The sequence below is a fragment of the Zerene cesonia genome, chromosome 17, assembly GCF_012273895.1.
Source record: "Zerene cesonia ecotype Mississippi chromosome 17, Zerene_cesonia_1.1, whole genome shotgun sequence".
Lineage (NCBI taxonomy): Eukaryota > Metazoa > Arthropoda > Insecta > Lepidoptera > Pieridae > Zerene > Zerene cesonia.
The window spans coordinates 2,076,147-2,090,197 of NC_052118.1; the positions used below are offsets into that span (position 1 = coordinate 2,076,147).

The window sequence follows — 14,051 nt, forward strand, 5'->3', positions numbered from 1 at the left end:
TCTCAATAAGATTGATATTATGCTGTCAATCAATTCCCAACTTTGTCTTTATTACTCTAACTATTCCAAATTGTGTGACTACATATATAGTCACAAAATGTCTAACATGCGACAACACTATTAGTCATATTTTCGATGACGTTTCAGTATCGCGTTGTAGTTCTGTGCCTAACATAATTCTGAAAAATGCTGATGGAAACCTAACATTTATTTTCATAACGCTATTAACTAAATTACAGAAGAGCGTTAAAGTCTAATGGAACACAAAAAGTTATAACACAACTACGTAGAATATTAAAACAATGTCACGATTTGAACATTAAGCGAAAACAAAGGCATCGCCATCCATTAACATTAGTAAGTGAAGTGAAAAGCCCACGAAACCATAGAAAACTTGTATTGCAAGAAAATTACGGATCATATAATGATAATGAAACATAATATCCTGGATTTTCACCGGTGTTTTGGAACAATACGCGGCAACGTGTAGTAACGGATCTGTATGAAACGGAGCACAAAAGAAATCTGTAAGCTGTCGTCATAATATCAGAGATTATTTGAGAGTCGGCGTGCCGTTTGATCTAGGTTAATCGCGGGGATTTGTGGATTTCGTTTTGTAATAACCGGGAATGAGGCAGGTGAAAGTGGAAGAATGGCAATTTCGTGAAATTACTTCGCCGAGCGCTTGCGGATGGAGCGACGTATTTTTTTAAGTTTCGGATAATGTGGAGCGGTTCATTTGGCCAATTTTCAAGTAACTATCTATCTATCTATGAGCTAATAAAATACAATAAAATGTTTTTTCTAAACTACAACCATAATAATAATAACCAATTTTTATTTTATTTAGACTCAGACAAGAGCATAATAAACAATAAAAACATAGCATGACCATAGATGATGTAATTTAAGGTTATAATTATGTAAGTTTTTACGTGCATCTGTGAAATGGTTCAGGCTTAGCTCTGATTCTGCCAGAACCCAAAACGAAGGAAAAGCTTTAAAGATACAGCCAATACAGAATTGGAATCATGAGATTCTACTCATAAAGGAAAGAATAGTAAATTGATGTTATTATAGTGTTAAATAAAAAACAAATAATAATAAAAAGAAGGCAAAGGTCTGTTCAAGAGGCACGTTTCTACAGCGACATCAGGTATAATTAGTACACACGTCGGAACCCATAATTTGACAATCTCGACTTATCGATGTTATATCCGAGGTCCTCACCACTGAGCCACCACTGCTATGACGGCATCTCTATACAACTTAATTAAGACTGTTCTTGTCTACCTCAATTTGTTTATCTTCATGTAATTGGATGAAAACCAGATTAAGGTCTGGAGTTGATGTGGATGAAATATCTACAAGTAAGATAAGGTAAATAACTAATCTAATCTAGTTGAAAGAACAGTTTCACGCCGAGTATATGAGTACATGAGTACTCCGACCTCACTCGTAAACTTCATAAACCATTATACGAATTACTGTTTAAGTATTACCCTGTATAGTGGAATTATAAATATTATTAGGATTTCAGTATAAAATCCTTATAATATTATAAACGCAACTGTTTGTTGGGATGGATGGATTTATGTATGCTTGTTGGTCTGCACGCGAAAACTGCTGAATGGATTTTGATGACACTTGTGAGTGATGTAGCTCATGTACCAGAATAACACATGGGCTATAGAAATGTTTGCTTTGCACGTTAAAAAAAAAGCTCAAGGAAGACTAGAATAGCAATAAAATATAAGAAATTGTAAATTGTAGTTTATTTAGATGTTATTCTAGGAAATGTAGTAAGTTTAAACATTTGTGAGAACGTCAAAAGTTGTGTATTAATTAGAACTAACTAAACTATAAAATATAATTGTTCGAAACATACATATTCAAACTTTTGGTTTAACAAAGGAGTTTAATTAACAATAAGTATAATGCAAAAGTTGTAATAACTTAATTTAGAACTTTGTAAAAAACTTTTTACTACTTGGTCTTCCAGAATTTTGGCCATAATTGTAAGCAAGGACTCTTTATTTATTATAATATATGTTTGTGTGTGTGTAGTGTGTATAGAAGGTAGTGTAATTATAATTTATTAATAAATGCTCATTATGCATTCCTTCACCATACAAATTATAAGACCACCAAATATAAAACGACTCCGTAGGCACAATTTTCGTATGAAGGGACACAGTTTTTGCTTCACGTATTGATACACAGATATGTACAGTAACATGGCAAATCCCTTTTCTTATCAGCTCGGTTTATATAACAATTGTATTTACTACTCCTGAACAATTTCATATTATACACTACATATTAGTGCGGTTGCGTCAAAGGCCTCGACCGTTCACCTCTACCCTCGTAATAACATAAAGGGTCTAGTGAATTATTGTTCTCAAAATTAGACGTTCACACATCACTCACATTCACTAATAACTATTTAATTTAGTTCAGGCTACTTTGTAACTATTGCATGCTTGAGTTGTTTTGATATTTGAACGTATTTAGGCAATTTTGGGAGGAAGGAATAACTTCAACATGTATTTACTAACTTGCTGCGCCCCGCGGTTTCACCCGCGTAAGTCCGTATCCTGTAGGAATATAGGAATAAAAAGTTGCCCTTATGTTATTCCAGTGTCCAGCTGTCTACGTACCAAATTTCATTGCAATCGGTTCAGTAGTTTTTGCGTGAAAGAGCAATAATCACACACGCATCCTTACAAACTTTCGCATTTATAATATAAGCAGAATTATATTCAGCAAAAGAAATAGTGGCTGAGTGATGAGTAGCTCGTGCTTTTTTCGGTTTTGTAACTCAATAAATCCATGAGTTTTCAACCGATCTACGTATTTTATATCTTTTTTTATTGGGCCTAATGCCATTTGGTTCCATTATAGAATTTGGAGTGATACCTCCTCATAGTTCGTCTCTTTTTGTTAAAAAAATGAAAGAGTAATTTAGAATTAATAAATAATTTTTTTGATAGTGAAGCTGGATTCCAAACATCATAGCAATTAGCATTAACTCATTAAATATTGAGCATCCGTGATACATAAATCAATTTATAGTATTATAGAAATAGTATTAAGTTCAGTACATAGTAGCATATATAAAATAATGTACAGTACTTACAATATAACTGTATTTGAACGTTAACGCGTAGTGGCGGCACCAAAGCTGTGTTATCAGCAGTGCAAGTGTAAACTGCTTCGAAATAATCTCTCTTCAACTTGGGTATTTTCAACTCCAGTGTACTGAGACGGGAGCCGTCTTCTGTGGGTTCTAGCTTCGATATCATCTTGTCATCACGCCACCATCGAAGACGGGGCATTGGTTTACCTGAGGAAGGTAAGTTTGATATAGACTTCTATTAGTTTATGCTAGATATACAAAGTAATTGTTCCTTAAATGTTTTATTTAATAATGAAGACTTAAAAAATTGATAAAGTTTCATCCCTATTTATGTTTGCGATATTTGATATACAGCTTATGATTATTAATTAAAGAAAAAAATTGTTTAATAGGTTTTATAGACATGAATACTTTTCGGTTATCAAAAATTAAAAGAACATTGAAAGTTTCTGAAATATGTTAGTCCGATATAACAACGAAAATTATCTTTCTTCCAGTTTAATCAATGTAAATACGTTATACATTCCTTTATTAACTGCATACCCTTTTTGGAAGCCTAAACTCATTGCTAAGAGTATTCGTCGCGCTCAAAATAAAATAGCCACATTTACTACATGATATACCACTCAGAAAATACACATATACCACATAAGTGGCTAGGTATTTGGGCTGTCAAAGTTCCACATTGGATAACAAATGCTGCACACGTTTTTGCACCTAGCTTGGAGCCGCAGTGAAAACCAACTTTTAGTCCTTTTAAAGTAGTGAAATTATCTACACTTTCCCGAACCATTGGATACTTTAAAAGGATTCCTCAATGAGGTTATGTCCTGTATATTTTCACTTTATACAACAAGTTGAATGACATTATTCGACGTGCGAAATTTAATAAATATCATGTGATTGGCCTTTGACAATTAATCTGCATCACAATGAAATTAGCGCACAAATTTTGTCGTGATTATTTAATATTAATATAATGGTAACGATTACTATTTATGTATTTAAACTATTCCACGAATAATATATAATAGCGGAGTTGCGGGTAAAATACAGAACATTACAGAAAATGCAGATTTTTTTTGTTAAAAAAATGATATAAAGATCATTGCAATTATTACCTTGAGTATGAGTATTGATAGAATATACTTCGTTAATTTGTTTTTTACATTTAAAACATCAATTAAATTACCGTTAATATTTTTTATCTTTTGTATTATCTACAGATAACTGAGTGGATGAGCCTTGTTTGAATTAGAATAGATAATTATGGCTAAAATTGAGCTAAGATTTTTTTCACATTTTCAATTTTAGTCGGAGATAAAAATAAACAATCTAAAACATATATGTACCTTTCTATAGCTAGATAGGTTTTCCGACATTTTATATTTAATTTTACAGACACACACACTCACTTATACAAGTGCAACCTATACTTTTCGAACGTGCGTAAATACTGGTTTTAAATAAAATAAGTTAAAAAACAGTATATAGTAATTATTAAAAACAAACAGAAATGTCTGCAAATCGAACGTTTTTCGAATCATGGAAACCGTTGATAAATATAAATAAAAAATAGTCTAACTCCAAATATAATTACGTGGTTGCTGGCAATTTTGTTATGGAAATGGAATGGTTATTAACATAGCAAAAATAATAGACCAAAGCTCCACTTTCATTGTTCTTTGGTAATTAGGTTAAGGCCATATAATTGAGTTCTGAATTATGAACGTAAATAAAGGGCTCATAATCGAAATTGAATTTAACGCGAAAAATAAGTGCGAGTTATTTAAACGTGCCTACAGTTCTGTTCTGTTGAATTTTTAAAGGTTTTTATGTGAAATTATTGGGACTTTATTGGAAATTTCACGCACTGCGATCACGATAACATGGTTTATTATGTTTTTATGAATAATTATTGACTTTTTAAAATATTAATGTTTGTGCTATATTTATATCTAGTTCTATTTTGAATTACCAGTTATCCGTGGAATTGCCCGCATAGTCTAGGAAAAAATAGACAGTTCGGAATTTCCTCCATATAGCTGCCGTTCGTTGGATTTCCTGGATAAAACGACTTTACGTCCTTTCTCAGGTCTCAAACTGGCTCACCAAATTTCATCCAAATCGGTATAATGTTTGAGGCGTAATGAAGAGTCAAACAGAGTTACTTTTTCCTATAAAATATTCCAGAAAGGAATAGGTATGTGATCTTTGTCTATCGAATATCGAATAAAATTGGAACATTAAAGAACTTTGTACTAGAAACGACATACACCAATTAGAAGTTTACAGAACATGACGTTTATTTTCATAATATTTTACCACAAATAAATGTTTTCCTCTAGTTTTACCTCCACTTACAACACAGGTAAGTTTGAGACTTGTGTCTTCTATGTAGGGGCCGGCGACACCAATTATTTCCTTGTCGCTCTCATCAAAAATTTTCGGCTTCTCTGGCAATTCTGAAACAAAACATGATATCAATTATTAAGTAATGAGTAAAAATATCCAAGGATCAAAGGAAACCCGACTCGAATATTTTTTAGGTATATTTTTCTTTTCATTGTACGTTTTATTTTTATTAACTTTGTTATTATTCTGTCTCCCTGTTTTACAATAATATACACTGCGTTTTCCTTGTCCACCAGGTTGTCTGGAAGAGATCGCTGCTCAAGCGATAAGACCGCCTGTTGTGCTCTTCATACTGCTGATTTTAATTATCTCTTGTTTGTACTCTTCTTGTAATGGTGCACAATAAAGAGTTTTTGACTGATTGATTGATTGAATGGGTTTTAAAATAGGAAATAAAACAAACGTTGACGTTCATTTCAAATTATGTAATTTACATGAAAGGATAATGGCTTCAATACTAATAAAAAGTTAAAGAGAAATGTATAATTTTTGATTTCGAATTAAATATTTACATAAAAAATTAACATGATAATCTTATAGTTTTTTGCCGTCTCCATGATCAACAATGCATGCTTATGCATCACAAAACTATAGCCATATAAATTATTAGCAAAACCGCCAATGTGAATTCGTTGGTTATTTTTTCAGCAGAACTGTCCAAACTTTTAAGCGGCATCGCGATTGGCTCAGAATGAATAACGAACATGTATTGTAACGAATGAAAATGAATTGGTATAAAGGGTTGCGTTCACCATGCATTTTTTTTGCTATTATGCTGAGTATACTCTGATTATGATGAGTATTTAGAATTAAAAACTTTTTAACACACAGTCTCCCCGTAACCACGCTCGCGGTAATGTGTTCGAAACGTCGGGTTAATAATATAATAAATAAATCGCGTTTAAAATCCGTTAAAAAGTTTTTAATTGCTAAATATATAATACTCGCGTAAAATCAAACGTAAGACAATACTATATGATGAGTATTCTCAAGGACGAGTTTGGACAAAATAACAGTTTACAATATATACAAATAGCAAAATCGAAGCGCAACTGCGAAGACTTTTAGACTGTATAACAGTTTTTGTCAAGATTAGTTAGATGTATAGAAATGTATACGGTCTTTATATCAAGAGATATTTCCATTCGAGGTGCATAAATATTCTGTAAGCGAAACACCCTTTTAGTAATTGGGCAAGTAAAGTTGTTAACGAGAACGATCGAATTGTTTGTGATCCTCAGAAATACAAATTCGACTCTGGTTAGAAATTCGCTAAGATCGCCTGAGTTCCATGTTTTCTCCGATATAAAGTTCTCGATCTCCCTTTATCTACTTTCGCCTTGCAATTCAGCTTAATTGAATGTATATTATATTTTTGGTGTCTTTTTATAACTATATCATTTATTGATTATTTCATTGCAGAAATGTACGAAAAGGTGTGATGAAATATGATTTTGTATATATGTGATTTTAAAGCCCTAAATCAATGTTACTTAGATAAATAATTCGACTAAATTTGATCCCAATCGTGTCAGTGATTTAGGCTTGAAGAGACAGACAGAGTTACTTTCACATTGATAATGTTAGTAGGGGAGTAAATATAAAAAAATAAAAATCGTTTATTGAACAAATCTACTATATAAAAATAAGTCGGGTTTTCCTTCCTGACGCTATAACTCCAGAACGCACGAACCGATTTCCACGGTTTTGCATTCGTTGGAAAGGTCTCGGGCGCCGTGAGGTTTATGGCAAAGAAAATTCAGGAAAAAATTCTGCAGAAAAGCGGGAAAGTCATTTTTCACATACAACCACCTGGTGGCGAAACGGAGTTCGCCGGGTTTGCTAGTTATATATAACAATACAACATGAAACCCTAAAAAAAAGTTTCTATGTACATTTAAATTTTCCATTCTAACGTGTGAGCCTAGTATGTGAATGCCTTTAGATAATAATCTATTCAAAAATCCGTTGAATTGTGTTCCGGAGCCGAACGGGTTCACATAGATTGTACGATAAAACCAATCATTCACACATGTCAAATGATTGCAACTTTGTGTTTTACGAAAAACGATTTCACAGTTTTAGGTGATAAAAATTTGTTCGGCTTTTTTTAATTTACTATACAACAGGTTTAATAATGTTACACTATGATTTTTGGAACTTGTTTAGAGTGAGATTTATAAATTAAATTCATTTATTAACAAGGATCATCAGAGATAAAAGGGCGCTCTGACTGATTCGATAAACATATAAAAAATGTATATTTTATATATCAATATTGTTAAGTTAGATTATGTCATATATTTGGAACAAAATAGAAAGAACTAAAGACACTACGATCGCGTACTAGAATATAATATTTAGAAATATTTTTTTTATCAGGACAAGCAACCGAACTGGGGTTCGCCTGATGTTAAGCGATCAGCACCGCCCAAGAACATTTGCAGTGGTAGTGCCTCTGCGAATGCTTAGCTTATAAGAATAGAGGAAACAATTGTCAACGGGAAAAGTTCTCAACGGGGAAAGGCTCCCTTTATCGTTCAAATGCATTCGCATCCTATTGCATAAAACTAGCATTATAATACGAAAATAACCATAAGGTGGTGATCCTAAATATGTACCTGAAGAAGCCGCACTACGTATTAAAAGCTTATAAAATAAACAGTGTATTGAACGCCTTTAATATGCCGCACGGTTATTACCAGTCATTAAAAAGGCGACCAGCTGAGCCCAGGTATTGTGCAGTCATCAGGGTAAGTGCAGCGCTATCGGGACAGTTTCGAAGTAATGAAGTTCGATCGAGACTGTGTAAATAATCGATACTTAAACGTTATTAGCTTTATATGTGAGCGAGAAATTGAATACTTGGAATGGTTTTAATAGCAGTTATTGTTACATTTTATGATACATTTGTGAAGATAATTGGTGTTTTAAGTAGAGCTGTTTAAATAAATTTTATTAGCATATAATATTAGTGATCAGGCAGCTTCCAAGATTGAATTCATTTATTTATTCAATTGGGTTTAGGTGTGTTGTAATAAAACATTTTTGTATAGAATATAATAGAGAAAGTGACTTTTATTGCCCTCATAAAAGTATATTTTGTGTATCCAATGTATACAAATTGTAAAGTAATGCAAAAAAAGAAAGTAAATATCTATGGACAGAAGTACATTGATAAGTTAACAAAATTTCCTACCTTTAAGTTATCGTATTAGGGATATAGAACAACTAGCTTTTGACCGCGGCTTCACACGAGTTAAATTCTGTAGTTTAATAGATATTGTGATACATATAAAACTTCCTCTTTAAATAAACTATCTATTAAAAAAACCCCATCAAAATTCGTTGCGTAGTTTTAAAGATTTAAGCATACATAGGCACATAGGGACAGAGAAAGCGACTTTGTTTTATACTATGTAGTGATAAGATTGAGACTATAGTATCGGTGGTAAATGTTATAACTGTGTAATGTGACGATTCAAAAGTGCTTCTATAAGAAGTCTAGTTGAATGAATAAATGTTTGAGTTTGAGTTTTAAGTTTATTCTATAGTTCAGCAGTACACAAGATTAAATAATTAGAACTTTTATAAAGCATAAGGAGCTTAAATTCAAATAAAAATAACGCTACTTTTGCCAATATTAAATAAGCGAAATCTTGTAAACTTCCCAAATCCTTTAGGGTTTCGCAAAATATTCACTAATTAACCAAAACAGTATATGAAAATAGTGGGTCAAACTTCAAAACAATTTCTCTTTCCACATTAATATTATATGGAAAACTTCAAAATATTTCAACCCAGCACAAACCGCCCACTTATAACTATTTGGTACACTTATTTATAACCAAAGTTTCTTGGTAATTAAGAGAATAAGAAACTTCATACGTACGTTGCAAGTTTTCTATTGCCAGTTTATAAAGGCTGTATTTTTTTATAATTGACCAGCTTTTTCCCCGTGGTTTTGTCCCCATAGTCACAGCTGTCCTGGATAGTACAACTGGTATCCTGGGATTTCCAGGATATGGAAGATTGATAGCGGATAGATATATAATATTTAAATAGCCGAACAGACAGACGTTGTCCAAATTTTTCTTTGCTAGCTATCCATACTTCTCGATAAAATTGCCATATATTTTTTTTACATTTTTTTTCTATTTCACATAATATTTTTAAAACTGTTCAACACCGGTATATGAAAATATTATAACACTAAACACAGATTCAAATTAAATAGAAAAGTAAATTTAATATTTGATATGACCGTTTACTCACTATTAAATTCACTTGTTTAAAAATATACATTTTAAAACGTTATAAATAAAACAAATTGTTTCAAATTTTCTGAATATACCGAATATTTTATGGTTAACTTCATAAATATTCAAACATAACAAAGTCAATTAAAATTTCTAACTGGCTTAACGTTTATTGCCAAAATTACAAGCATATCCACATGTAAAAGGAACTTTTATCGCATAACTGAACGTGGGCATTGTTATCTGTCAACTCTTAAAATAAAACGTCTCACTTCATTACAATATTCGGCCAAAAAGTGGTCTTGTTACATTGCAGGAAATCTCAAATTTGCGTGTACGTTCATAAAATACTTACCTTTTTCCTAAATGCTCATACTTCGGAACTGACAAGTATCTTGACCGAAATGAAAGTCATCGTGATAAAGTTGGGACACACGATAGCTCATAATTGAGTTACCCTACATTTAACTTTTTCCCGGGACCGTATATTGCTTGAATAAAACCCTAGGAAAGTCCTAATGCAAATTGCTTTTGACTGGATTATGTAAATACTTTTGTAAGGATTTTTATATATATTTTTTTTATACATAATAGGGCAGCGCTTGACCACGATTTCGCCTGATGATAAGCTGAGATGTGGTCTAAGATGGAGCGCGCTTCCCTTGAAGGTACCTGTTCACTCTTCTCTTGAAGACCTCCAGATTGTACTTGTCAGGAAACACAGACCCATTTTCCAAACTCCACATTCTTTATTTGAACCGCAAGTTCTGCGTTGTTAAGAGAATGTGAAATGCGTAATTAAGAGATTTCAAATAATTATTTATGCAGATATCAAAAATATTAGGCTAGTAAGTTCTTGAATTGTTTGCAATAATGTATTCAACGATTAATATCTAGGTTAACGTGAATTAAATCATCTCTTTCATAGTTGGTAATATAAAAAAAACAAATTTAAACTTGATAAATTCGCTTGATACTCCGTAAACGTCGAAGATATCTCTAAACCTCCACATTGATTTATTACTCAAATATATCCGATAGTTTATCACAAGTATTATAAATTTGAAGGCGTGGCACACGTGGCTTCATAAATTTAATATAATACTCTACGGGACACTTTGTTATAATAAATAAAATAAACTAAACCGAAGATACTATGTTGAATATCTCAATTTGTGTATTACAGTTGTTGTTTTATTTTAACAACATGACATTTGAAGGGATCTTAAAAATGTAAGCTAAAATTAAATGATGAACTAAAAGGTTATAAGATGGTGGAAAGAGGCAATAAAAGTGAGATAAATGTAGGATATCACATGACATTATTCGAAATGAGTAAAATGCAATTTAGAATGAATGAGATCATTAAAATATGCTAAATAATTGAAAAGCCAATTATACAATTTATTATTCACATTGTATTTTGAAGTCATTATTATGTTAAAGCCATCATTATAAATGATAATAATTTGATGAATGATCGAAAGAAATTATATGTAGGTTATTCGTTTTTAATCATAGATATTGAAGTAGTCTTTGATATATTAATTGATTATGAGTTCTTGGTCAATGCTTTTTGTTTGTAAAGGCCGTGGAGCTAATTTATTAGATATGCTCTGTATAGGTAGGATCTTAGGTTAGCTAATTAGGTAAAACCTTAAGACAGAAGGTCCCTTAAGTAGTTGAAGATTTGATATTACATGGTTCTTGCAACATTTTTCAGTAAAAGAACTGTGTTGCGAGATTTGGTTCTATACGAGTATTGTTTTATGGGATTTACTTGAAAGATAAATAAACATATTATCTTGTGGTCGTTTAGACGTCCATAGAATATGTACTTTTGAATTTTACTTTACATTTATATAATATAATGAAATACTAATGTTATAATTGTGAAAGTACCTCTGTCTGTCTGTCTCTATTTTACGATTAAACCACAATACCGATGTAGATGAAATTTGGCACAAAGATTCTTTGTGTCTATCTTTTTCCTCGACTATACGATCAAAACTACGTGCGAATGGCTAATATGCAATATAACTTCAAAATAGATAAATAAATTTCAAACTTCCCATTTATTGAAAATTCTAGCTCACAGACGCAACATCGGAAGTAAGTGCTTAGCCCTTAGCTCTACTAGAATTCTATGTAATAATTGGTTTAATTGGTCTTAGGGGATTGATCTCCAGCACTCTCCATTAAACGTTCACACGCAACCTCTGATATGAACCTCACGCACTAATTTTATTATTAATGGATTCGATATCTTGAAATTGATAACTGTTCTTTTTTATTATTAATTTATTTCTGGAAAATTATGTATGAAACAATTATTCTAGTGTATTTGAATTATCGTATGTATATATATGTTTTTAATTTATGATTTTATTTATAAAGAAGCAGTGGTGGCTCAGTGGTGAGAACCTCGGACTTCAAAATCGATAAGTCAGGGTTCGAGACCAGGCGAGCGTGCAGGAAATAAATTGATTTTTCAATTTATCTGCGCATGTAGATAACATCACCTCTGCTTAAAACATCGTGAAGAAATCGGCATGTCTGAGAATCAAAAGTTCGACGACATGTGACATCTGCCAACCCGCACTTGGCCAGCGTGGTGGATTATGGCCTGAAGCCTCATAGGAGGCCTGACTGTCCCAGCAGTGAGAACATATATGTGCTGATGATGATGATAATGATGATTTTAATTATATTATATGAGTTTTATTATAAAAATAGGATGACGAGGGGGGGCAGCCACGAGCGTGTTGGTTGATTAGTTACGTAAGGTTGAGTTTAAAACACCACAAAAGCCGAGCGAGCGAAGCGAGCGTGAGCTGTGGCATTATCGACTTTTGGACGTTTCCCAGTCAAACAGAAAGCCAATAAGGACCAAAATGAAATAATTTAATAAATTTTAGTTTTAACATAAATACATTTATCCATCACGTATCGTCGATATTAGCAGTAATAAATTAACCTTAAATAAATATATGGAAGATGCGTAAATAAGCGACTTAATAAAAACTATAGCGTATATCGAACGGCACGTGAGCGAAACGGCCGGGATGTGCCTTCTACCGCTGGCCGGCCGCCAATTCGTGCTTTATTATTGCTTAGTATATCATTCTTTTGCAATATATCCTTGACCATGCGTTGCAGCCTGCGGTAAACTGTAATTTTGTTAAGCTGCACGACGCTGGGCTAAGCCGTTACAGCGCCGAAGTTAATTTACGGCCGCGTGTGGAAATTAGTTTTCGGGAGGCTTTTTTGTGATTGAAATGGAGATCTGATTAAGATGGAGAGTATTAGTTTAAAGAATGTATGAAAGGAATACAAAAAGGGCACTTTGAGACTTTATTGGATAAAGCACCAGTCACGGCACCAATGTTGCAACTCTTTATGGGAATTCAACATCAGGTGGCATTTATGCATTTCCTGCTATGTTCTTAAAATAATTATCTATATTTTCTTAATACGTATATCAATCAAAACATTTAACTATTTCATTACGTATACGTTTTAAATATACAATCTTTATAACCTTTTTTATCTATATTTATTTAAAGAGGTTTTGTCAACCATTGGCCTTTGCGTAGAAACAAAAAACAAAACATAGTGGCTTACAAAACTTCGAACTAGCAAATAAATATAGTTAATCAGTGTCTTAGCTTCTATAGAAAGCATTAATAAGTTGAATGAAAGGTTTCTTAGTTATTCTTATAATATACTGTCCAACAGACATCAAGCCAATTGCATAGATTTTTATTCGCTGCTACACTTGCTTGGTATGTTAATAACATAGCGTCATACTGAAATGTAACCGCATAGTAATTTCATTAATTAATAGCAATGAAAATAAAACATTAAGCATGTTATATAATTGCACTCATTAAACATTACATCATTTGCCGGGTAATTTTTGTGATTCGGTCAGTACATGTAACATAGCCATTACAATTTTGTATTACTTTATGTTACTTTGATAACGGTTGCTTGAAAGATTCCATCTGATATGATGCCGTACTCTGTAGTGGGAAAAACAGACTAGTTATAGCGACAGTGAAGAAAGTTTACTTGAGTATTATTAAATCAATATGTTATAATATATTAAAATGGAAATTATGTCATAGTAGATAGTATATAATTCAGTTTTCTAGAGAAACGTGAAGAACTAAAATATTTACCCTTGAATCACTAAGAATATTAATAAAAAATATTCTATTTCACACTCCTCTTTT

At 32.2% G+C, this 14,051-nt stretch overlaps 1 protein-coding gene across 2 annotated transcripts in view; it reads right to left on the reverse strand.

The window, feature by feature from the left end:
- LOC119833426 (nephrin-like) overlaps positions 1-14,051 on the reverse strand; it is a 151,138-nt gene that overhangs the window by 22,825 nt on the left and 114,262 nt on the right. For both annotated transcript variants that reach the window (XM_038357422.1, XM_038357421.1), the window contains exons 5-6: positions 5,494-5,604; positions 3,140-3,346 (exon numbers count right to left, since the gene is read on the reverse strand). In XM_038357422.1, the coding sequence (XP_038213350.1) occupies positions 3,140-3,346; positions 5,494-5,604 (318 nt within the window). The remainder of the gene's footprint in view (positions 1-3,139; positions 3,347-5,493; positions 5,605-14,051) is intronic.